The sequence below is a fragment of the Somniosus microcephalus genome, chromosome 9, assembly GCF_052327205.1.
Source record: "Somniosus microcephalus isolate GS21.2 chromosome 9, FLI_Smic_1.0, whole genome shotgun sequence".
Taxonomy (NCBI): domain Eukaryota; kingdom Metazoa; phylum Chordata; class Chondrichthyes; order Squaliformes; family Somniosidae; genus Somniosus; species Somniosus microcephalus.
In genome coordinates, this window is record NC_140995.1 from 115347332 (window position 1) to 115374717 (window position 27386).

At 44.2% G+C, this 27386-nt stretch overlaps 1 protein-coding gene across 2 annotated transcripts in view; it reads left to right on the forward strand.

The window, feature by feature from the left end:
- Positions 1–19659, forward strand: part of LOC147112611 (ammonium transporter Rh type A-like) — a 53958-nt gene extending 34299 nt beyond the window's left edge. For both annotated transcript variants that reach the window (XM_085997037.1, XM_085997038.1), the window contains exons 7-10: positions 2289–2422; positions 4066–4181; positions 8127–8200; positions 16568–19659. In XM_085997037.1, coding sequence (XP_085853163.1) covers positions 2289–2422; positions 4066–4181; positions 8127–8200; positions 16568–16645 — 402 coding nt within the window. In that variant the 3' untranslated portion in view covers positions 16646–19659. The remainder of the gene's footprint in view (positions 1–2288; positions 2423–4065; positions 4182–8126; positions 8201–16567) is intronic.
- The last annotated feature ends 7727 nt before the right edge of the window (positions 19660–27386 follow it).

A 27386-nucleotide genomic window follows, 5' to 3' on the forward strand; every position in this document is an offset into this window, starting at 1 on the left:
GTTCAGAATAGACTGACATCTCTGGAGGAGCGATGGTCAGCTATTGAACAGAGAAACCAGACCTTCATGGCAGGCCCTCTGAGTAGGACTGCCATTGTAGAAATGGGTCCCCATGGCCCCCCTGATTTGCAGCAAGCTGCTCTCAAGGCACTGAGGGGGACCTGTCCCATGAGAGGGAGGTTGAAACAGACCTCAAGGAAGTGGGGGCTCCTCTCCAAGCGCTCACACTTCCATGCCACAGCAGAGCCCTCAGTCAGAGCCCCGCCGGAGTCCACACCCAACGGAGATAGAGGTCTCAACCCCTGCACAGCCGCAGGAGCAGCAGACTGCTGGCAAGCCCTCACAGGCTCGCCATCCCAGAGGATGCCCGCCAAAGGTGTCGAGGCAGGAGCAGCAGGAAAGTGAGCAAGGGCCCTCCACATCTGCTGAAGCCACAGGGGAACCACTATGTAGGAGCACGCGTAAGAGGAAAATAAAGCACTAATAGCCACAAGGGTAGTCACTTGGGTGAAATGTTGGGCTGGATTTTGCAACGGGGGCGGGTTGGAGGTGGGAAACCCACATTCGGGCTTGTTGTCCCGCCTCCATGGAAATGTGGCCAACCCACTGGATTTTCCTCTGATTGACCTTGTTGAGCCCGCCCTGTGGGCTCAGCAGGCCAATTAAGGGCCACCCGGCAAACAGGTGACGTCAGAGATTGACATTTCATCTGTCAAAAGCTTTTGGCAGATGAAATATCAGTGTTTAACAGCTGTTTGAAGCTGTCAAGCACTGAAAAACTGCTAATTCAGCCTCAGTCCTTTCTCAGGATAACTTTAAAATCATTTTGCTGCAGAAACCAAGAAGCTGATTTTTTTTTTTAAATCGAAGCTTCTGTGGTTCTTGCAGCCGACTCCCGACACCAGAATGCAGGACTCCTGTAAAGGTAAGTAAAAGTAAGTTAAACTTATTTAAACACTTTAAACACTTGCAAAACACGTACCTTTGCACTCCTGCACCCCTCACTCACCTGAACACTGGGCATCTCAACCCCTCCAAGACCTCAGACCCACGTCCCGCCTCGAAAACTTTTCGTGGTTTGGAGCTGTCGGGAAGCCCACAAACCAGCAATAAAAATCGCGAATAGGCAAAAAACTACCTGTTAACAGGCAGTTTAATTGCCTTTAATCCCTTCCCGCCTCTGGGAGTCGGGTTCCAGCACTTGTCGGCAACCCGACTCCTATGAAATTGACATGGAGGCGGGTTGGAGGCGGGATGGGGTCGGGACCCCCGGATCTCCGATTTTTATCGCCCACACGCCTCCAACCCGACTCCAGGGGCTTAGGAAAATCCAGCCCGTTGTGTTTAATTGAAAAATGCCATCAGTTGGTTATTGTAAATAAAATTTCTGATGGCAACTTCTGCAGTTGTGGCGTGTGTCATTTCACGAATGGGGCTGGAGGTCCTCTAATGCCAAGAGGGGAAGGAAAAAAAGGCCTCCCATGCTTCTGGTAGGTGCCTCAGTTGAGGAAGCGCTGAGTGAGGGTGGCGAGAGGGGCTTCCCAGGAGCTCACACTGGAGAAGTGTGTGAGGCTCCAACCTTCCACAGCTGTGCCTAAGCCTGGAACAAGTTGCCCCAAGCCTGAAACAACAAGGTCCTGCAGCCTACAAATGATGTATGATTAAATCTCTTCTTTCCTGATTGACCTGCAGCTGATAGTCAGCAATCCAATATTGTTCACGCCAGGTTTCATCAGCGGGGTTCCCACCAGGCGTGCTTAACGTGGGAAAAGGCTGAAAATAGCAAGGGCCCCTTAAAATTGCATTATAGATGCCAATTATTGGTGATTAAGGTGCCTGAAGACCAGTCCCGCCTGCTGTGGGCGGGACTGATTCGGGTCAGACAGAAACGCCTGGGTGAAAATCAGACGGGGCAAGGAATCAAGCGGGGGGGGGGGGTCGCGACCCCCTATTTTTGCAATTTTTTACCCCCCCCACACGCCTGAAAGCCCGCCTGACGGCTCCAGGAAAATCGGCCCCAAGGTGTTTAGCAAAATTATTCTGATGAAGAATCCCATTGACTATCCTGCTGTGTACTTCCAACATTTTAAATCTTTTTTATTTCTATCTTTATCTCAGCCTTGCTCATTCTACAATGATGCGCTACTGTAGAATCGGGATGGTTTATAGCTTTGTATTAAGTTATAAAATAACCTTAGATTCCCATTTGCGACGCAATTCAAAAATGTTTCCTTTTCTTAAAAAGAAAATCAGTTATTCTACTAATTGCATTCTTTATCTTTTTCAAGTCAATTTTTGGAACTAAGTTGAACATACATGATACCTGTGGTGTGCATAATCTTCATGGCATGCCTGGAATAATTGGAGGTCTCGCTGGTGTAATTGGAGCAGCGATGGCTAGCAAAACTTTATATGGAGATGGGTGAGTTTTGCTAAGGAATCTTCGGATCTGCATTTCAAACGCTGAAATTAATCAAAAGCAGTGAACAATGTCAACTTGCAGATAACAAATTGGAGGGGGGCTGTAGTATTCAAACAATAGGAAACAGGGAGATTAAATACAACGGTGTCTGGATAGATTGGGAAGGTGGGCTGATGAGTGTCAAATGGCATCTAAGGACTAATTTTTCAATATGCTGGTGGGTGAAGCTCTCCATCTGCAGTTTAATGTTAGAAAATTGCCCCTTAATATGGACAAATGCAAAGTATCAAGACTAGGGAAGGAAAGTAAACAAGAAAATAAACAAAATGGTTCTCGGCTACACAACACAGTAGAGAGATTGGGGCATACTCAAACCAGCAGCATCGTAGGGCAACAGTAAAGAAAGCAAACTGGATCTTGGAATGTATAACCAAGTGGATAGAGCATAAATCCCAGGCGGTGATAAACAGTCTGTGTAAGGCACTGTTCTAATATACCTGATATTATTCAAAATTCTTACGTTATCAAAAGGAATCAATAAATAACATTGCCACAAACTCTCCAAACAGGGAAATTGGATCAAGCTTAGAAGAGGGAAAGTGCATAAATTGTTTAATTTAAGTACCTTATGCAGGGGATGGTGAAAGTGTGGAATATACTCCCCAGGGAAGTTCTGGAGGCAAATAGTGTGGGAATGTAAGGGAGAATTGGATATATATTGGAGGGAGTGGCAATTAACAGGTGTAAATGTTTGGGAGCATCTAGATGGATTGCAGACTTTTCTGTACTTTCCCATCCTCCTATGTAATATGGATGTTAAGCTTTTCTTCAGCTGGGTGGGCAACTGAAGAGACATTGGGGTGATTCTATAATCCCATACCTGCAGCAGGGAAATCGCACTCTGGAAGTGCAAGTCAAAGATAGGGCTACAACATTGCAGCTCCAAATCTCCAACCAGCACGTCCTGTGAGCACAGCGCCTCTCTGCAAGTCTGGGATTGCAGGTTTATCAGTTACAACATTTTAGTATATGGATGATCAGTGATTAACTTTTTTTGGCAGGTGAAAAGATGTGCCCTGCAAAATTTACCCTGAATTGCATGGCGGAATTCTTCCCCTCAGATATTTATCCAGTTTTTTGTGAGGAATTACTCAGCTGCTATTGCTGGGAGTCCAGCACATATGTTCATGGGACGTAAAGCTAAATCCTAGATATAAATGACATTTGAATTCTATTGTCATAAATAGATTTGTTTTGCTAGCTCTCAGCCAGACTAAGAGATTAAATCATTTAAGGACCAATTGGTTGTGGCAATGGAGGACTTAAAGGTCTTTGAGGATGTGAGAATTGAGTTGAATGGCCTTCCTCATCCGTAATATTTTGTGATGAAACACTCCATCTTGGGGGAGAAAAGCTGGTAAGATCTCAGTACAGATAAATTCTGTAGAAATGAATGCCCAAATGAGGCCTTCCTCTCAGTTGAAGGAGGAATCATTCTGGTACCTTGTAGCTGATCTCGGGGGAGAGAGCTAAAGAGAAAAGAACATTGAGAATTCAAATCTACTGAAAGATGATAACTAATCATACATGCTTTTAATAATGTAATAAGCAAAACTTCTAATGCTTCACATTATTTTTGTCAGTCTTGAGTTAACTTTCCCACAAATGAAAACAAGAACTGCTATTGAACAGGCTGGATACCAAGCAGCTGGATTGGGTGCGACTCTTGTTGTGGCCCTCATTGGAGGAACTATCACAGGTCAGAAAACAAAACATTACCAATAATACTTTTTCCTGTGCATAGCTTGGTCACAAATACAACTTTCAATATGATGTGCTCACGAGAGGCAGAGCACCAATCAAGTGGAGAAAAATTGTTTGAATTGCAGTCAGTAACTAGGCTTTGATTTTGATGTAGGCTAAAGAGCTATTTGCTACCCATTTTTATAAGCATATTCACCCCATTTATAATATGTAAACCTGGGTTCCCCTGTTAAAATTAAATATGATAATTATTCAAACTAGCCATGCATTATAAGCCTGATAATCTGATGGTCAAGATGGTGACACAACTCTTAGCATCACTTTGTGGCAGAATTAGGTGTGTACAAATGTGGAATAATAATAAGATAATACAACCATAATCTGATTAAAATCAAATTGGTTAATATTAGAAATAACTTTGACTTGAGTCTCATGTTATCACCCAAACTTTGTATGATAAATGGACAAAACTAATATAATCATAATTCATCCTGCCCCAAAATGTGATTATGTCAGGCTTTCATGGTATTGCTCCATTCACCTCAAATACGGGCAAAGCTTTATTAGACTACCTGAAGTATATAATCATAGGAGTAACCAGCAAATCAAACATGCTGATGAAAACTGGTCCAAGTTGGCCTAAGCTTAAGAAACATGAGAAATTCAGACCAGACTAGATATGGATGAACTTCAGCATGACTTTCTTAAAGTAGTGTGCAGAAGGTCAAAATGCCTTTCTGTGCATGTACAATGATAGCTTTTGTTAGGCTAATAATGCTTGTATCTTACCATGCCTTTTTGTCACAGGAGTGAATGTGAAAATTGTTATATAAATTACCCACCTATTTTATGTCCATCTTTTCAGTACAAAACAAAGTCAGATAGAGGGCATAATGTGTGAATGTTAGTTATACAAAAAGATGTTACAGGAATTCATACAGATTTAAAATTATTTATATGATTATCCAGTTTTCTACAATAGTTTTAGTAGTTTGCATTCATTTTTTTAGCAGTCCTATGTTGAGGATGCAAGGCCGTGGTAATCTAAAAGAGGAATCTACTTCTGATTACTGTTGGAGAAAACATCCAGATCTGGACTAAGTGAAAAAGGAACTTTCCAACTCAGTAATTAATGTTATAAAATATGCCCTCTGGTTATAGAAGTAACTATGAATATGGAACAATGTCCTCAGTCTTCAGCTTTGCACATATTTGGCCATTTCTGAAGCCATCCAATCAATGGTTTACAACTACAGAGTGCAAGGATTGTACATATTTATTATATCATGGCCTGAAAGGGAAAATGTGATTGGTCGATTATGCCTGCTGACATCACAAACAAGATCTATTCAAAACTGGTAAAATGTTACTGTTTTACAGAAAAAGTTAGTCCATGGGTACATTAAAATATACTAACTTGCTTTCAGAAGATAAGGTGGAATATTAGACTTCAGGGTGCAAAAGTAACCGTGACTATGTAGAGTTCACTAAATTTTCAACTTTAGATATTATACATTCCTATAGGGAGGTACAGTGTGGAGGCCAGTTGCTTTCTTACAAGGAGAAAGAATCTAAAGAAAAGTGGTTGGTGGGTTGCTGTCACTTGCTTCCCTTTGGCTTTGAGTAGCATGGGTAGTGGCCTAGGAACCAGTCATGAGCTTTCCCTCTTACTTTTAAGTCATTTCTGGTCTGGGAAGAAAAAAAGGTAACCATCCATGGGATGGGGAGGGGAAGGATTGCAAGAGAAATTAAGGAAAGATAAAACACAAGAGGTAGGGAGACTGGTAGGAATAAAGGAGCAAGATCAGAGATTCTGTTGACAGATTCAATAGTAACTTTCAAGGGGGAATCGGATAAATACTTGAAGGGAAAATATTTGCAGGGCTATGGGGAGGGAGCGGGGGCGTGGGACTGATTGGATGGCTCTTTAAAAGTGCTGGCATAGGTGCGATGGGCCGAATGGCCTCCTTCTGTGCTGTATCAGTCTATGATCCTGTGCTCAGTTTCTTTCTTTAACCAATAGATCAAGAGTTGACTACTAGTTTTTGATTGGAGTCAGTAATGGTATATTGTTATTCAAGTAGCAAGTGTTCATAAAAAGAATGGCCCAGAAATTCGGGTCGGGGGCTTCCCGCGGGTGCAAGCCCCCGACCTGCACTTACCTACCGCGCCAGCCGTTGAGCTGTGGGCCCCCGTGGGATTCCGCTCCTGGGCCTCCTCCAACTGCTGGCGCGCAGTGCTTGCGTATCCCAGGGGTGCAGTTAGTTCGATGCGTCCCCTGGGATCACGTGGGCCATGGAGAGGCAATGGTAGCAGGGAATACTTCATTCATAAGTTTGACAGGAAGACCTGTCAAACCTATACTATAAGCCCTAAAACATCACTAAATCTTCAAATAAATTTTTTTAAAAACATCATATTTTTAAAGTAAACTATAAATTACATGAAATAACTATTTTAAACAATAATTTAAATTTTTGAAAAAATTAATTACGTTTTCTAACGGGGCTAAAAATAAACTTACCTTTCTTTAAAGTATTTAAAAATAATAAACCTGTGGGAAAAATGTTTTAATTTTAATTAATTCACCACTTACCTTGTAAAAAGCAGGCCTTGCAACTGCTTTTTACATGTCTAACTTCTGGAGACTTACCCTCCCGGGAAAACCTGCAAAAAAAACGTAAGTCGAATGCGCACGCGCTGCCTCTCCTGCGCACGCGTTCGACTTCTGAACCCCTTCTTTCAGGGGAACGGAAGTGCCGGTTTCTCGCGCATGCACGAAACCGGCACTTCCATTGGGCTTATGGGTGAGTACCCCGTGCGTACTCACCCGTGGAGACCCAAATTTCTGGGCCAATATCTCTCAAAAGAAAATTTAGATTAATTTGAAAATCAGTCACTTACTAGTTTGGTGAATAGATTATTGTGGCAATGGCCCTGAAATTAGGATCGGGAGCTTGCCGCACGTGCAAGCCCCCGATGTGCACTCACCCTGCGCGCCGACATCTGAAGCCCGGGCCTGCTTGCATTTCCTGTCACTGGCCCGGTTCAGATGTCGGCGCGATGTGCTTACCTGATCCAGCAGCGTAGTTAGTGCGATGTGCCGGCTGGGATCAGGTGAGCACTGTGCAGCCAATCAGGGGAGGGGAAACTCATTCATGAGTTTGACAGTAAGAGCTGTCAAACTCATGAAAACTCCTGGCCACAAAACACTACTTAAACCTGAAAGAAAATTTTAAAAAACATTGCACTACTTAAATGAACATTAAAGAACTCTGAAAAACTATTTTAAACAATAATTTTAAAATTTGAAAAAAAAAATTATATAAAAAATCGGGGCTAAAGCTAAACTTACCTTACTGTAAATTCTTTAAAAATAACAAACCTGTGGAAAAATAATTTCTCAATTGTACTAAAAGCCCACTTACCTGAAAAACGAAGTACTTACGTGTGGTTTTTCAATGCGTAAAGACCGGAGGCCTTTACACACGCGCAACTCTGGGGGGAAAAAAAGGAATTTCACTGCGCATGCGCTGCCTGTGCAGTCGCGCGCGTTCTGCCTCTTAACCCCTTGGGTCAGAGGACAGGAAATGCCGGTTTTCAGCGCATGCGCTGTGCATGCTGAAAACCGGCAATTCCTCCGGGCACACGCGTGAGTACCCCGTCCGTACTCACGCGTTGTGCCCGGAATTACTGGGCCAATAACTTATAATTCAAAGGATCTTGATAACAGAAAGCCACTTATAAAGCTGGCAATAAATATTACTCAGGAGGCAAATATTAATGTCTGTATGGACAGGCGAGAAATAGATGAGCTATACTATGATGGGATTCTCTTCTCTCACTATGTAGACAAATAAATGTTCTAATGGAAGAGCTAACTATTTATAATTCAAAGATCTACTTATCCTGTTAAACCTATTTTTTACTTTCTTCACAGGTTTCATTCTTCGCATCCCTTTTTGGGGACAGCCACCAGATCAAAATTGTTTTGATGATCAAATCTATTGGGAGGTATGAAATTGTAATATATTCATGTAAAGTTTCACATAAGAGTACCACTTTTTGTGCATACACAGCTTATCTATCTATATCTATATCTATATATATATATATATATAAATGGATACTTCTTTCTGTCTGTCTGTCTGTCCTTCTGTCTGTCCTTCTGTCTGTCTGTCCTCGGGTGTGCGTCTGTCCGGCTATGCGCTCGAAAGTTACAGAGCGTACCTACGCATGCGTTACATCGAAAGAAAGCTTACCTTTCCGAAACCCTGGTAAGCGTATTTACGTTTCGGCCGGACGAAAATCGCGCCCGCGGTATCCGAAAAACCTTCAACATTCCGCTCATTATCCACTCATTACCATAGAGTGACATTGAGGTCGACCAATCGTATGGTCAACCAACCCGATGGTCAACCAATCAATGCGTGGCGGGGGCGGGTTCGTCGCATGTGCAGCCGGGCCCTCCTAGAGTCGAGTGACAGGATGATTGACCAATCCTATGCTTCGGTGACATGACGATCGACCAATCAGTGCGTGTGTGGGCGGGCCTTATCGTTCTGAACTGAGGTGAGTGGCCGCCATCTTTATTCTCACCTTCTGTGTGTTTATTTGTTAGGAGCGATTTTTTTTTTAATGTGTAAAACGTAAAAACACAATGTCTAAAACGTTAAAACACAATGAAGATGGTGTCCCATCTTCTTAACAGCCGTTTAAAAAAAAATAACTTTTGGTGTTTTCAGCAAGAATGCGCGTTCCTTCTCCGTGGCAGCTTTTTAAAAACATTAAAAAACTTTCAAGGTGGCCTCCCATCTTCTTAACACCCGTTTATAAAAAAAAATTTTTAATTTCTGTTGGTTTCACAGACTGCGCGTTCCTTCTCCGTGGCAGCTTTTAAAAAAAAAAAAAAAAAATTTCTGTTGCTTTCACAGACTGCGCGTTCCTTCTCCGTGGCAGCTTTTTAAAAACATTAAAAAACTTTCAAGATGGCCTCCCATCTTCTTAACACCCGTTTTTGAAAAAAATTTTTTTTTGCTCTTTCGTTGACCCCCTCAAAACACTCCTCCCCTCCTCCCACTCTCCCTCCTCCTCCCCTCCCTTCTCACTCTCTCACCCCCCTTCTCACTCTCTCCCCCCCTTCTCTCTCTCTCTCCCCCCCCCCGGCGCCCCCTCCCTCGCCCCCGCCCCCCCTCTCCCTCGCCCCCCCTCTCCCTCGTCCAGCCCTCTCCCTCGCCGTCTCCCTCGCCCCCTCCCTCTCCCCCCCCTCCCTCGCCCCCCCTCGCCCCCCTCTCTCTCTCGCCCCCCCTCCCTCGCCCCCCCTTTCCCTCGCCCCCCCTCCCTCGCCCCCCTCCCTCGCACCCCCCTCTCTCCCCCCCCGCGCCCCCCCTCTCCCCCCTCCCTCGCCCCCCCTCTCCCCCTCCCTCGCCCCCCCTCTCCCTCGCCCCCCTCCCTCGCCCCCCCCTCCCTCGCCCCCCCTCTCCCTCGCCCCCTCTCTCCCTCGCTCCCCCCTCTCTCCCTCGCTCTCTTCCCCCCCTCTCTCCCTCGCTCTCTTCCCCCCCACAGTCGCTTGCTCTCTTCCCCCCACAGTCGCTCGCTCTCTTCCCCCCCAACAGTCGCTCGCTCTCTTCCCCCCCCACAGTCGCTCGCTCTCTTCCCCCCCCACAGTCGCTCGCTCTCTTCCCCCCCCACAGTCGCTCGCTCTCTTCCCCCCCCACAGTCGCTCGCTCTCTTCCCCCCCCACAGTCGCTCGCTCCCTTCCCCCCCCCACAGTCGCTCGCTCTCTTTCCCCCCCCCCCACAGTCGCTTGCTCTCTTCCCCCCCCCCACAGTCGCTCGCTCTCTTTCCCCCCCCCCCCAGTCACTCTCTCTCTTCCAACAACATGTCCTCGAAAAAGCCTCAGCACCGCCGGGCACTCCAGCTAGTATATAAAAATAAACGGATAAAATGCAAGATTTGTTTATGCACTGAAAGGGCACTTATTGTTTTGTTTTTAATTTAATGTTGTTTTTATATTCCAATGTTGACATTTCTACCACATCTTGAGTACTGAATCGCAAAAATGAGTATTTAATACACAAATGTGTATTAGTGTTAAACTTTATGCTGGTAGTGAGATCACCTGAAAGAGATGATGTTCCATCTAGGACAGTGGGAATCATTTGCAGTATAACTTGCAACTGGCAATCAGCCTACCTAAATAGTCAAGTACAGAAAGTGCTTTGTCTTGCATTCAACCACACCGTGCTTGACCCAACAGTGCACATTGTGGAAATTGGTTGTAAAAACTGGAACTATGTTCCATCCCCCAGGGCTGACATCCTGCATACAGATAAGCATAAAACATTTCTTCTCTTCCCTCCCCCCTCCTCAATAAAAATGTTTTAAAGTAATAAAAATGAAGACCAATGCCATAATGTAGCTGTTAAAGAGGTTCTTTCCATTTTGTTCAACTGTTGTTTAAAACATAAGAGAAATCAGCTTTGGGGTTATGAGGACATTTACCCTGGAAATCAACAAAATGACTTCTGTCAAATGTTTTCAATATGTTTAGGGTTAGAACATTAGGCAGGGTTGAGAAATTTCCAATTCTTGTCAGTGTGCATGCATAATCTCATTAAACTGGAATTTGAAAACAGAATTTAGTATTTACATGGGATATCAAAATCAATACAAACATTTTTTACAATTATATTAGGAAAAAGAGGGTAGTCAGGAGCAATGTTGGCCCCTTTAAAACTGAAAGCGGTGATATTGTCAATGATAATAAGGAAATGACAGACACATTGAATAATTACTTTGTCAGTATTTACAGTAGAGGAAAAGTATACCATGCCAGAAATCCCAAGGAAACTAATATTGAATCGGGGACAGGGGCTCACCAAAATTAATGTAAGCAAAATAACAGTAATGAAGAAAATAATGGCACTAAAGAGTGACAAATCCCCAGGGCCAGATGGTTTCCATCCCGGGGTTTTAAAGGAAGTAGGTGAGAACATTGCATAAAATTACAAAGAGATATTGATATATTAAGCGAATGGGCAAAACTGTGGAAATGGATTTCAATGTAGGCAAATGTGAGGTCATCCACTTTGGATCTAAAAAGTATAGAACAGGGTACTTTCTAAATGGTGACAAGCTAAAAACAGTGGAGGTCCAAAGAGACTTGGGAGTCCAGGTACATAGATCATTAAAATGTCATGAACAGTTACAGAAAATAATCAAAAAGGCAAATGATATGCTAGGCTTTATATCTAAAGGACTAGAATACAAGGGGGTAGAAGTCATTCTTCAGCTATACAAAGCCAGGGAACGGTAGCAGAGTGGTAATGTTACTGGGCTAATAATCCAGAGGCCTGGACTAATGATCCAGAGATGTGAGTTCAAATCCCATCACAATTTAAATTCAATTAAATAAATCTGGAATAAAAAGCTATGAAACTATCGGATTATTGTAAAAACCCATCTGGTTCACTAATGCCCTTTAGGGAAGGAAATCTGCTGTCTTTACCTGGTCTGGCCTATATGTGACTCCACAGACCCACAGTTGACTCTTAACTGCCCTCTGAAATGGCCCAGCAAGCCACTCAGTTGTAACAAACAGCTATGAAACATCATAAGAAGAATAAAATCGACCTGGACACCGCAATGGCGCACCTAGCCCAGTCGACCCTGCAAAGTCCTCCTCACCAACATTTGGGAACTTGTACTAAAATTGGGACAGCTGTCCCATAGACTAGTCAAGCAACAGCCTGACATAGTCATACTCACAGAATAATACCTTTCAGCCAATGTCCCCAACTCCTCCATCACCATCCCATGGTATTTCCTGTCCCACCGGCAGGGCAGACCCACCGGTGGTAAGGAGTGGCCCGGGGAGTGGCTTTAAGGCTTCAGGTCAAGCATGGGGAAAGAAACCTCCTGCTGATTACCACCTACCGCCTTCCCTCAGCTGATGAATCAGTACTCCTCCATGTTGAACACCACTTGGAAGAAGCACTGAGAGTAGCAAGGGCACAGAATGTACTCTGGGTGGGGGACTTCCATGTCCATCACCAAAAGTGATTTGGTAGCACCACTACTGACCGAGCTGGCCGAGTCCTGAAAAACATACCTGCCAGTCTGGGCCTGCGACAGGTGGTGAGAACACCAACACGAGGGAAAAACCTACTTGACCGCATCCTCACCAATCTACCTGTTGCAGATGCATCTGTCCATGACAATATTGGTAGCAGTGGCCACCCCAGTCATTGTGGAAACGAAGTCCCGTCTTCACACTAAGGACACCCTCCATTGTGTTGTGTGGCACTATCACCATGCTAAATGGGATAGATTCAGAACAGATCTAGCAGCTCAAAACTGGGCATCCATGAAGCACTGTGGGCCAGCAGCAGCAGCAGAATTGTATTCCACCACAATCTGTAACCTCATGGCCCGGCATATCCCTTGCTCTACCATTACCATCAAGCCAGGAGACCAACCCTGGTTCAAAAAGAAGTGTAGAAGAGCATGCCAGGAGCAGCACCAGGCGTACCTAAAAATGAGGTGCCAACCAGGGGAAGCTGCAACACAGGACAACATGCATACTAAAAAATGGAAGCAGCATGCTATAGACAGGGCTAAGCGATCCCACAATCAACAGATCAGATCAAAGCTCTGCAGTCCTGCCACGTCCAGCTGTGAATGGTTGTGGACCATTAAACAGCTAATGGGAGAATGAAGCTCCATGAATATCCCCATCCTCAATGATGGTAGAGCCCAGCACGTGAGTGCAAAAGACAAGGCTGAAGCGTTTGTAACCATCTTCAGCCAGAAGTGCCGAGTGTATGATCCATATCGGCCTACTCCTGAGATCCCCACCATCACAGAAGCCAGTCTTCAGCCAATTCGATTCACTTCACGTGATATCAAGAAACGGCTGAGTGCATTGGATACAGCAAAAGCTATGGGTCCCGACAACATCCCGACAATGTGGAAAACTGCCCAGGTATGCCCTGTCCACAAAAAGCAGGACAAATCCAACCCGGCTAATTACCACCCCATCAGTCTACTCTCAATCATAAGCAAAGTGATAGAAGGTGTTATCGACAGTGCTATCAAGTGACACTCACCAATAACCTGCTCACTATTGCCTAGTTTGAGTTCCGCCAAGACCACTCAGCTCCCGACCTCATTACAGCCTTGGTCTAGTAAAACTGAAGTCAATGGGAATCGGGGGGAAAACTCTCTATTGTCTGGAGTTATACCTAGCACAAAGGAAGATGGTTGTGGTGGTTGAAGGTCAATCATCACAGCCCCAGGACATCACTGCATGAGTTCCTCAGGGCAGTGTCCTAGGCCCAACCATCTTCAACTGCTTCAGCAATGAAATTCCCTCCAACATAAGGTCAGAAATGGGGATGTTCACTGATGATTGCACAGTGTTCAGTGTCATTCACAACTCCTCAGATAATGAAGCAGTCCATGCCCGCATGCAGCAAGACCTGGACGACGTTCAGGCTTGGGCTGATAAGTGGCATTTAACATTTGCGCCACACAAGTGCCAGGCAATGACGATCTCCAACAAGCGAGAGTCTAACCACCACCTTTGACATTCAACGGCATTACCATTGCCGAATCCCCCACCATCAACATCCTGGGGTTCACCATTGACCAGAAACTTAACTGGACCAGCCACATAAATACTGTAGCAAGAGCAGGTCAGAGTCTAGGTATTCGGCGGAGAGTGTCTCACCTCCTGACTCTCCAAAGCCTTTCCACCATCTACAAGGCACAAGTAAGGAGTGTGATGGAATACTCTCCACTTACCTGGATGAGTGCAGCTCCAACAACACAAGAAGCTCAACACCATCCAGGACAAAGAAGCCCGCTTGATTGGCACCCCATCTACCACCTTAAACATTCACTCCCTCCACCACTGGTGTACCGTGGCTGCAGTGTGTACCATCTACAAGATGCACTGCAGCAACTCGCCAAGGCTTCTTTGGCAGCACCTCCCAAACCTGTGACCTCTTCCATCTAGAAGGACAAGGGCAGCAGGCACATGGGAATACCACCACCTCCAAGTTCCCTCCAAGTCACACACCATCCTGACTTAGAAGTATATCGCCGATCCTTCATCATCGCTGGGTAAAAATCCTGGAACTCCCTACCTAACAGCACTGTGGGAGTACCATCACCACACGGACTGCAGCGGTTCAAGAAGGCGGCTCACCACCACCTTCTCAAGGGCAATTAGGGATGGGCAATAAATGCTGGCCTTGTGAGCGACGCCCACATCCCAGAAACTAATTTAAAATAAAATCCACACCTGGAGTACTGTGAGCAGTTCTGGGTATCACACCTTAGGAAGGATATCTTGGTCTTGGAGGGAGTGCAGCGTAGGTTTACCAGAATGAAACCTGGAATCCAAGGGTTAAATTACTAGGAGAGATCACACAAATTAGGGTTGTATTTCATGGAATTTAGAAGGTTAAGTGGTGATTTGATTGATGTTTTCAAGCTATTAAGGAGAACAGATAGGGTAGATAGAGAAAAACTTTTTCTGCTGGTTGGGGGGTCTAGGACTAGGGGGCATAATCTAAAAATTAGAGCCAGACCTTTCAGGAGTGAAATTAGGAAACACTTCTACACACAAAGGGTGGTAGAAGTTTGGAACTCTCTTCCACAAATGGCAATTGATGCTAGATCAATTGTTAATTTTAAAGCTGAGATTAGAGTTTTGTTAACCAAAGGTATTAAGGGATATGGGGCAAAGGCAGGTCGAGCCATGATCTCATTGAATGGTGGAACAGACTCGAGGGGCCCTTTCCTGTTCCTATGTTCTTATGGTGAGGTGAGCTGCATTGAATGCAATAGCAATTTAGTAATTTCATATTTTGTACCATAAAAAGTTGATTGTTTGATTCTACTGTTTAATATCTTCACTCAACATCCCAGATTTTTGTTCTATTTAAAATGTAAACTTTTTTATTGATTCATGAAAATTACAGTTCAATAGATTAGCTAAATAAACTTTTCTTATACATGGTAAACAATACTTATATTTGGTCTCATCTCTTTCTTCCTTTCCCATTTATACTTGAACTCAAGTTTTGTGGCACACCTTTAAACTAAACCAGGCTAATATCAGATATCATGGCCTCGATATTTACGGGGCGGCGGGGAAGGAGCAGGGGGGCAGTTTTGCTTTTGGGAAACGTGGAAGTATGGGTTTCCCTTAGGTCCTGCCAAATTTAATGGCAGGGCCTGATTAACATTTTTTGTCTCTGTTTCACAGCTGCAGCCAGCTAGATTGAGAAGCTGGCTGGCTGTCGGATGGGTGGGTGGGTAGTTTTCGGCAGCAGGCCGTAGCTGGGAAACGGAGAGGGAGGGATTGGAAAGGCCGCGCGGGAGATGGTCAGAGGCCAGATGGGAGATTGGAGGCCAGGGGAAGATCGGAGGCCAGAACAGGTGGAGAGATCGGAGGCCAGAGGGGAGATTGGAGGCTGGGGTGGGGGAGAGATTGGAGGTCAGAAGGCAGATCGGAACGGACGGGGCAGGGCGAGGAGATCAGAAGGGTCGGAGGTGTGTCCAATCGAGGGGTTGGTGAAGCAGGCAAGCTGGATCCAGCAGATAAGTGGAAAGGCACTTACCTCCTGGATCCAGCAGTCCTCACCTTCTGTTAGCTGCTGGCTTTCCCGAGGCCTGAGAAACCCAGCTGGCCACAGTTAAGTTTAAAATGGGGGTTAAATATGAGGCACAGAGCCTCATTATAATAATTAAATGGTCAACCCACCTCCTGGGAGTGGGTTGGTTGCCCGCCCCCGTCCCACCTCCATTAAAACTGGAAGTGGGCAGGTTGGGGTCAGGATTCAGGTTTTTAACATTGCTACATCCCACCCAACCCAAACCCACCTGTTTTTGGGGTTAAAATCCTGCCCCCCCACCCCCCCCCCCCATTTCATGATTAGAACTTTGACATGGCGATAATCCCTCAATACATAAGGTGGCTAGTTGGCCCAGTGTACTATACAAGAACTACCTACTACAATCCCAATTCAATGATATTTCCTTGTACCCCCAAATGTTTTTTCTTCTTTGTAATTATCTAATTCCCTTTAACATAATGAGGTTTCTTAATGAATATTTGTCAGGCCCAAGACTATGCATTTCAATGTAGACAGGACCTAAATTTATGGTCTTATGCAAAAAATTATGAATTCAGAAGCAAAATTTCCATCAAGTACTCCATTGCTGAGTCCATATTAGATGTGAGCTCTGTCATAGTTCTAGTCATAATCTTCTGGTCTAGGAGTAAAATAGTTATGTCTACTGACACCACAAATGGGTTCAAAGGATATACTTTTGTTTCAATGTTGTGAATCTTCTACTTATTCTTAGGTGCCAGATGGTGAAAATGAACAAGAAGACCTGATTCCTTCAGAACATGGAAGGCACAAAACTAATGCTGAAGCATGATCCAGCATGAGTTTTTAAGGAGCAGATCAACATTTAGAACCAACAAAGAAAGTCAACATTGCCAAGTCATACACAATACTTCATCCAAATAATTTTACATAGTATTGTCAATTCAAATGAACAACCAAAGACATCTACAGATTACTACAGAATTTCAAATGTAATTAACCTTCTGTCCTTTTAAAAAAAAATCTACTTTTTAAAGTGAGGTAATCTGATAAAAACAGAACATGTTTCTCTACTGGGAAATTTGCACAGTTTTTTTATATTCCTTTTTGATCATGTCTTTCTTAAACTGCTAGAGCCCCATTTGTTTTGCCTATACATAACAGCTGGAACTCTCCATTTTGGGATTGAGTTGCAATGGGGCAAATGGTTGTGGGTTCAAGTGCCCCTACAGGACTTAAGCATATAATCTAGGCTGACAGTGAAATACTGAGGGAAAGCTGCATTGCTGAAGGTGCTGTCTTTCGGATGCGATGTTAATCCAAGGCCCTGTCCAGCTGGTCAGGTGGATGTAAAAGATCCGATGGCACTATTTGAAGAAATGCAAGGGAGTTCTCCTAGTTTTCTAGCCAACATTAATGCCTCAACCAACATCACCAAAACATAGCATCTGGTTACTCATATCATTGCTGTTTTTGAGACTTCACTGTATGCAGATTGGCTGCCGTACATAACAGTGACTACTCTTCAAAAGAAATTCATTGCATGTGAGACAACTGGGATGTCCCGAGGATGTGAAAGGCATTATATGAGCCAAATTCTTTCTTAGATTACTTATCTCCACTAGAGCAGTGGGGTAGATACTAAAGTTAACCTTTATGTCCCTCAAATAGGGAGAAAAAATAAATCATCCAGGGTTGCGATTCCTGATCAATATCCAAAGATCATGTTGGGAAGTGCACATACAAGGATAGAACTGAGCTTAGTTATAATTCTCTCATGGTCAAATAACCTTCCAATACTTACCGTCCAGCTTCACATATAAAGAATGGCCACTTAGGTAAGGTATTGGAGAGCCTGCTAGTACTCATGAAATATTTTCCCAGCACAAATCAGTGCTTTCAAAAGAGAAGGAAAGAAAATGAGAGAAAACTACATTTGAACAGAATACAATTATACATGTTAAAAGTCAGGCAATCATAAAAGTCTGAAGTTGATGAACAAACTATAGTTATTTTCACACCAAAGGAGTGAGAGGTGGAGAGGCGGAAAGGTTTAGGGAGGGAATTCCAGAGTCTAGTGCCTAGACAGCTGAAGGCACGGCCATCAATGGTGGGGCAAAGGAAGTGGGGGATGTGCAAGATGACATAATTGGAGGAACACAGAGATTGCAGAGGGTTTTAGAGCTGGAGGAGGTTACAGAGATAGGGAGGGACGAGGCCATGGAGGGGTTTGAGCACAAGTATGAGAATTTTAAATTCGAGGCAAGAATATCACTAGACACAATCTCTAATTTCTGCAGGAAAAGACCATTATAAGCTATTTAAACCTTTCAATAATAAATGTACTCTGCAGCTTTCAAAATAAAATATATTGGGCCGGAATTTGCGGTGGGTAATAACGGCAAACTAACAGCTGTTATTCCCCTTTGAAACTGACCACAACTTCAGAATGTAGTGCATGCGCATCTAAACGCAGAAATCCTGAAGTTGCGGTCAGTCATTCACTGCTCCGACACTGGCTGCACTGTGGACCCGCCCACCCCATAGCCGACAATCAGTGAAATCAGTGAAACTGATGAAAACTTCAGCTTTTCCGCAGTAATATCACTGTTAAATACCCCATTAAAAGTTAGACAATGTTGGATTAGGTGTAACTCGGGTTTTAACAGCGTATTGACTGCTGAACAAACGTTATGGCCCTGAAAAAATTATTTAAATTTTGTGGAGTGTCAAATTTATCCATTATGATAAAAATTACAATTTTTAAGAAAGTTTTTTCAAAAAGTTTATATTTTTTAAAAGTTTGTTCATATTTATTTCAGGTTTACCTTTTCCCCATGTGACAGTCCCAATCTTTGTTTTGCACTCTAACATTTTTTAAAATTCTGAATAAAAGCAGCTTCTTCCTGGTTCCCAGTCCGTGAGAATTCTGCATTGTGATTGGCTGCTTACACAGCTTGTTGACGTCACAGCAGAGCGCTCCAGGGATTCCCCATTATGATACACTGAAATCACTTACGCGTCGAAAAAGGCAAACTTCTCGCCACAGAGATCACGAGATCTTTGTGGGAAGCTTTCTTCGGGGCCAGCGTCGAATGCCTCTGACCGCAAATTCTGGGCCATTCTTTCCTGTACTACAAAACATTTACAAAACTAATTTTCTGTAAATTTTCAGCAGTGAATAGAGTTAGAAATATATATTGAAACAAAATGTTGCATAAAAAGCTACAATATAGAAAGCTTGCATGTGCAAAATATTGTATAAATGAACTGCAAAATAATCTTATATTTTCTTTATGTTGGTGACCAATAGCAATCATCAAAGGCTAAAATTCAGGCATAAATTCTTTAAATGGAACCTCAAATATCGCTGGTTTCTTTATCAAAATATCTGATACGATTTTCTGTGTAAAATTCTACAAGACATTTATAATAAAGAACTGTGAATCCAATAGTCTACATATTTTAAGAATTTGGATTTTTATATGGCATGTACAAATTAAACAAATGCTTACATCAGATTATGTAAACATATAAATGCTAACAATGAGTCTGCAAAAAGTAATTCACATTAACAAAAAAAGTAACAGATGGATGCAAAATGTACCCCATAGCTTGTGAAAAGACTTCAGTGTAATCTATACTATGTGTTTAATAGGTTCATGCTGTCTAAAAGTTAAGATTCCCTGGTGTAATGACATGATTAATATGTTTATTATTGGGGAAAATATATTGTTTTTATGGATAATTTCTAAATGCTGATTTTTATATTTTTCTGCTTGTTTACATTTCTATAGATGTTTTATAACACAATTACTTTTTAAAATAAAAGGATATGGTAGCCTAGTTGTTATTGTACTTGACGAGCAACCTAGAGGTCATGAATTCAAATCCTACCATGTAAAACCATGAAACAGAATTCAATAAATCTAGTAATTCCATAGAATCTTACAGCACAGAAGAAGGCCATTCGACATCACACCTGTGGGCTAGTATCAGAAAAATAACCACGAAAGCTTCCGGATTGTCATGTAAAACCTGCCATTCCCTACCTGATCTGGCCTACATTTGACTCCGGTCCCATACTATGTGGTTGACTCTTAATGGCCCAGATATTCTGACTGCAGACCTCCCGCGGGCGGAGGACTGCGATCTGGAAAAATCTGCGCCCTTACCTGAGGGCTCCCGGGACATGCACACTTCCGCTCCTGGGCCTCTCCAAACTCCAAGTGCACAAGGCCCACGTATCCCAGAGGTGCATGTAGTTCACAGCGTCCCTGGGATCACGTGGGCCATGGGGAGCCAATCATAGAAGGGAATCTCCCTTCATACACTTGACAGGAAGACCTGTCAAATATATGAATGGAGATCACCCCCAAAACATAGTAAAACTTTAAATACATTTTTAAAAAATCACATTTTTAAAATGACTTGAAATTACAATAAATTAACTATTTTAAACAAAAATTTAAATTTTTGAAAAAAATAATTAAAGTTTTTTACGGGGCTAAAAATAAACTTACCTTTTTTTAAAAGTATTTTTAAATGCTAAATCAGCGAAAAAAAATTTTTTTTTTAACTTTTTCAACTCTTATCCTGGTAAAAGCAGGCCTTACGCTTTTACCAGGCGCAAGAATTGTAAGGGTTTTCTGCGGGCGGATGGTCTCCAAAAAGCGGAGCTATCTGCCCGCAGAGACCCTTCTCCAGGGCAGCCTGAGGATCTGTCAAGTGCTTTCTTGACAGATCAGTGTCGTGTATTGATTGCGAGTTTGACACCAGTCAATACGGTAATGTAATGTGCGAGTTTAACACCAGTTAATACGGTAATGTAATGTGCATTGCATTATGGGAATTATCTGGGAAAGCTGCAGTCAGCCATTTTACCAATAAAGTAAAGATCACAGTTAGAAGCCTGTCTGCCTGACTCTGATTTAATTCAACGTATCTACATGCTTGATTGAACGCATTAAAGCATAGATACAACATTGGCGACGAGGATAACGGACAGAATCTTTTTAAAAAGGTAGTTGCCTAAGTTTTAGTTAGCTAGGATGGAGAAGACCGGCATTCAAAATTTTGCATGTTTCGCCGAGCCAGCCACGTTGGGTCCAAGATGGACGAGGTGGTTAACGTCTTTTGAGCTTTATGCCGACGGCAAAGGACTCATTATCGATGGTACTTCTACAGCTGCCACAAAGCAGAGGAGAAGAGCTCTACTTCTACACCTAGCAGGACCAGATGTCCAGGATATCTTTTCGACTCTACCGGACACAGGAGAGCCAGCAGACTACACGGCGGCGGTTAGTGCTTTGAATCACTACTTCGTGCCCCAGGTCAATGCAGCATTTGCTAGGCAGACTTTTCATAAGTTGTCCCAGAAGACAGGTGAGACTGTGCAACAATTTGCTACTCGCTTGTGGCAGGCTGCTAAAGACTGTGCTTTTGGGAGGATGCGGATAATCAAATAAGAGACGCTATCCTGAGTAGGTGCACGTCAGCCTATGTGCGGAGGAAATTGCTAGAGGAAGAGCATAGTCTAACGCTCGCCCGCACGTTACAATTGGCCTCACAATGTGAAAACGTCGAGGAGCAGATGTCAGCCATGTCATGTACAGAGAAGGCGGAGACAGATACTGTTTGTCGTGTTACGTAGAAAAGAGGGTATTATGTGAAAAGCTCGACAGAGAAACCAAAGGGAAATGGCGATAGGAAGGAAAGGAAATGTTACAGATGTGGACACACAGACAAATGGGCAGAGAGCCGAAATGCCCAGCACGCGGACAAACGTGTCATAAGAGCAAGGGAAAGGATCATTTCTCCAAAGTATGCCGCACAAAGGGTATGAAGAAACACAGTGTGAACAATGTAGAGGAACAAAATGACTTTGCATTTGCTGTTACTGGAAATAACGTGACAGAGAGACCTCTTGTGTCGGGGGAGTAAACCTGAGAATGTTAATTGATTCGGGTGCAACTAATCATGTGATAGATGAGAATACATGGGAAGGATTAAAGTCAGAACACATTAAGTGTCAGTCACATGTCCCTAAGACAGAGAGAAAGTTATTCTCTTATGCTTCTAGCCAACCACTGTCAGTTAAAGGTGTATTCACATGTGGGATTACAATAGGTAAGAGAACTGAGCAGGCGGAGTTCATTGTGGTTAAAGGCCATGGAGAGCCGTTGCTAGGAAGGGAGACAGCCATGAAACTGGGAGTTTTAAAAATAGGCGCAGATGTCTCAGCTGTGGTAGATGTAAGACAGCTACTAGAACAGCGGTATCCAAAGGTGTTCCAGGGAGTAGGAAGGTTGAACACAAAACAGATCAGTTTGTATATCGACCCACAAGTGAAGCCTGTGGCCCAGCCACTCAGGCGTATACCATTCAACTTAAGGGGGGCAGTAGAGGCCAAAATAAAACAATTGAGGGACATGGACATTATCGAACCTGTAACTGGTCCCACCTCATGGGTAAATCCTGTGGTTATTGTACCAAAAGCGGATAAGGATGTAAGGTTATGCCTAGACATGAGACGAGCAAACCAGGCAATAGTGAGGGAATGATATCCAATCCCCACCGTTGATGAGATACTCCAAGGTATGAACGGCTCGACGGTGTTTAGTAAGCTAGACCTGAAATGGGGTTATCACCAGCTAGAACTGACCCCTGAGTCACGAGAAATCACAACGTTTGCAGTACATAACGGAGTATAGAGGTACAAGAGGCTGATATTCGGTGTATCTTCAGCTTGTGAGCAATATCAGCACGAGATAGCTAATGCCTTAGCTGGAATAGAGGGTGTTGAAAACATCTCAGACGACATTATCATGCATGCACACGACCAGGAAATGCACAACAGACGCCTGCACGCTGTCATGACTAATCGAAAGTGGACTGACACTAAACTCAGAGAAGTGCCAATTCAACATGGACCGATTGATTTTCATGGGAATCCTGTTGTCTGAAAAGGGCATCGGACCAACAGCAGAGAGAGTGCGAGCGGTGGCAGAAGCTCGGGAACCAGAGAATGCTACAGAGATGAGGAGTTTCTTGGGACTCGTTGGGTACAGTAGCAGATTCATCCTGCAGTTTGCAACACTATCAGAGCCACTGCGATGCCTGACGAGAAAAGACACACCATTTAAATTTGGATCACAACAGAGACAGTCATTCAGTGCACTCAAGGAAGAGTTGGCCAGAGCCGGCACTTTAGCATATTTTGATAAGGACGCACCAACCAAGGTGATAGCAGATGCCAGTCCTGTAGGTTTAGGCGCAGTACTAGTTCAGGACCAACAGGGACAAGAGGTGCCAATATGCTATGTAAGTCGTAGTTTAACAGACTGTGAGAGGAAATACTCTCAAACAGAGAGAGAGGCCTTAGCTCTTGTATGGACTTGTGAGAGGCTGCATCCATATGTGTATGGCCGAAAATTTAACTTGGTAACTGACCATAAGCCATTACAAGTGATATACGGCCCACACTCTAAACCCTGTGCCCATATAGAGAGATGGGTACTTAGATTACAGCCGTATGATTTCAACGTGATACACATTCCAGGCAAGCAAAACATTGCAGGCCCACTGTCACGATTGCTGGGGGAGACAGCAAAACAGGAGAGACATTCTCATGGCTCAGATGAATATGTGAGATTTGTAGCTGTGAGTGCGACACCAAAAGCACTCACTACTAGAGAGGTGGAGGAAGCCTCTGCTACCGACCCAGAGCTGATTGAGGTACGGAAGGCAATCACAAACGGACATTTTGAGAACTGTAAAGCTTATGCAGCAATTGCAAACGAGCTGTGCGTTGTGGGGTACCTAGTTCTTCGGGGAACACGCATCGTGCTACCCACAGTGTTACATGCACGAGCCCTGGTGTTAGCACATGAAGGACACTTGGGAATAGTTGGAACAAAGCAACATCTCAGAACCAAGGTTTGGTGGCCTGGCATGGACAAGGCAGCTGAAAAACACTGTAAAGCGTGCCACGGCTGTCAGATAGTAGCCAGACCCGACCTACCTGAACCGTTGAGACCAACACCATTACCGGAGGGCCCCTGGCAAGATGTGGCTATAGACTTACTGGGACCCTTGCCATCCAACCACTCCATTCTTGTGTTAGTTGATTATTATAGTGGCTACTATGAATACGACATCATGACCTCCACAACAACAGAGAAGGTTATTGATAGTTTAGAGTCAATCTTCAGCCGTCATGGTTTGCCAATCACCTGCAAATCTGATAATGGTCCCCAATTCAGATCTGAATTATTCAAAGAATATTGTGAAAACAACGGGATCAAACACCTGAAAACGACAGCAAAATGGGCTCAGGCTAACGGAGAAGTCGAGCGCCATAATGCAGCGCTGATGAAGAGAATCAGAATTGCTCAGTCAGAAGGACTAAATTGGAAACATGAACTTAGAAAATATGTGTCTGTACAGGAGCATTGACCATGCCACGACAGGAAAGAGCCCGGCAGAGCTGCTCTTTAAACGGAAAATGAGAGGAAAGTTGCCAGACATCACAGAGTCGCGCACAGACATGGAAGTGCGTGACCGGGACGCAGAACAAAAAGGCAAGTCCAAACTGTACGCAGATGAACAGCGGAGAACACAATACTCAGAGGTGGAAGTTGGCGACACGGTGCTGGTATGGCAGGACAAAGTGGACAAGTTCACCACTCCTTTTAATGCCACACCGCATAAAGTTTTGAGTAAAACAGGGAGTCAAGTAGTAGTGGAATCTCCAGAAGGAACACGCTACTCGAGAAACACTACGTTTGTGAAGAAATACAGAACCAATGGACCAAAGGAGACACTCCATGAGCAGGAGGAAACACAAGGGACTGAGGACAGTATAGTAGATCATGACACACATACCACTGTGACACAGGCAATACCCACTGACACCAACATGTCAGACATACACAATACAGCCAGATCTCAAAGGGTTAAAAGAAAACCCCAAAGACTGTCTGATTGTGTCACAACGTAAACTGTGCGAGAATTGCATGGGTGATGTTAAATGTTTAAACCTGGGAATTATTTAGTTGTGTGGTAAGACACAAGTTTGTAAAAAGTTTATAAATCAAATAAGTTATGCAGTGTTATTGTAAGCAACTGTTTGTAAACTGCAAGTTTGTTTCCAAGGAAAAGGGGGATGTCGTGTATTGATTGCGAGTTTGACACCAGTCAATACGGTAATGTAATGTGCGAGTTTAACACCAGTTAATACGGTAATGTAATGTGCATTGCATTATGGGAATTACCCAGGAAAGCTGCAGTCAGCCATTTTACCAATAAAGTAAAGGATCACAGTTAGAAGCCTGTCTGCCTGACTCTGATTTAATTTGACGTATCTACATGCTTGATTGAACGCATTATAGATACAACAATCAGAAATGCTGGTTTCCAACGCATGCGCTGTGCATGCCTGAAACCGGCATTTCCGATGTCCCTACGGGTGAGTACACAGCGCGTACCCACCCGTAGGGATCGGAATATCCGGCCCAATACCTCCTGAAATGGTCTAGCAAGCCACCCAGTTGTAAACAATCGTTGCAATGCAATGGTGTACAGCCCGGTGGGCGTGGCCATATATTTGACTTTTGCCCACTTAAAAAAGGCTGCGGCTGACTGTAGTGTATGTAACCTGTACTACCTTAAGAGGATACCTTAAGGTGATGGACTACTTTTGATGGCTCCTGTACATTGTAGTACCGGTGGTGACCACACCGGTATATAAACCCTGCGGAGCAAAGTGTACCTCAGTTCAGCCCTGACCCTCAATCACTAAAGACCTGTTTACTTACTTCTGTAGTCTGTGTCCTGTTATTCAATATAACTGCACTTGTAAACACAGACTCAACAGTGGCGACGAGTCTGATCTTACCTAGCGGCAGTTTTGCATCCAAGGAAGCTTCGTCCTCAGGAACGGGCGTCGAACAAGGGCGTCCGCCCTCAACATCCTGCTGAGCACTGCATCGCATGGGAGGCCATCGGGAACCCGGGTTCAACACCAGCAACATGCAGTGATCATCCCTTCTCCGACAGCGGTGGGTAAGCCCGATCGAGCGGCACGGGGGGGAAGTCGGCCGAGTTGTCAGTGGCAGAAGGGGAGGGAAAACGAAGAAAAGGGCGGAGAACACGACCGCAGCCGGTGTCAGGGGCTGGACTGCAATCGGGGCAGAGACGCGCAGCAGCCAGAAAAGCGTTTTATTGCCACAAGGACCGCGGGAGTGGCAGGGCGACAAGAGCAGCAGCGCAAGGAAAATAAAGGCAGGAAGGACTGCTGGGAGGCGTGGACGGCAACAGTGCGGGAATTGCCATCTTGAGTCGGTGGGGGAAGAAGACAAGCGCGGGAAAAGCCGGCAAGCGCGGGAAAAGCCGCCATCTTAAATATTTTTTTTAAAAGTCATCATATTAAATAATATCCGAAGGGAAAGGAGAAACTCAGCAAGGATGCCGAAAACGGGTAACATCACTGCTTTTGATAACGATGTGGAAGATTGGGCCACTTATGTGGAACGCATCAAAGTTTATTGTACAACGAATGATGTACCGGATGATAAGAAAGCACTAACCCTATTAAACTCGATGGGTGCGAAGACGTACGGGTTATTAAGGAACCTGGTGACCCCAGACAAACCGGCAGGGAAGAGTTTCGCGGATATTGTTACTATCCTGCAAGAGCATTTAAACCCCACACCGCTGCTGATAGCGGAACGATTTAAATTCTACAAAAGAATTCAACTTAATGAAGAAAGCAACGCGGAATTCCTAACAGAACTGCGCAAGTTATCAAAGTACTGCCAGTTCGGAACAGGACTAGCAGACGCACTGAGAGATAAGTTTGTGTGTGGGCTCCTAAGGGAAGGAACTCAGAAGCGACTGCTAGAGGAAAAGGATCTTACGCTGGACAAAGCTTTCAGCATTGCAGCATCCCACGAGGCAGCAGCACGGGGTGCTGCAGAGATACAGCAAAGGCCACTGGAATTCAGCACCAATGAAATGGCATTGGACGCAGTAAAGTGCTATCATTGCGGAAGGACAACACATGACCAGAACCAGTGCTGGTTCAAAGACAAAGAATGCAGGCAATGTGGCAAACTTGGTCACATAGCGAGAGTATGCCGGTCAGGAAAGAAGACCAGCAGCAAAAAGTCACCGCAGGAGAAGTACAAAAAAGTACACAAGGTGACAGAGAACAGTTCGGATGAACAGAAGGCGGATTCAGACTCCAGCAGTAAGGAACTAGGTTGTCTGAAAATACATAATATGGGTAACACAGCAGACCACCAAACTATCTGGGTCATGCTCCGGATAGCAGGAGTTCAAGTGAAGATGGAATTGGACACAGGGTCGGCATTAACGGTCATGAATAAGCAAGATTACAAAAGGTTATTCTCGCACATTCCCCTGAGGAATACGGAGATTGTATTGAAAACATACACGGGGCAAATAGTATACCCCAAAGGAAAGATAAAAGTAAATGTGGTCTACAATGGTAAAGAACGTCAGAAAATGGACTTGTATGTGTTACCTGATGGAGGTCCACCACTACTGGG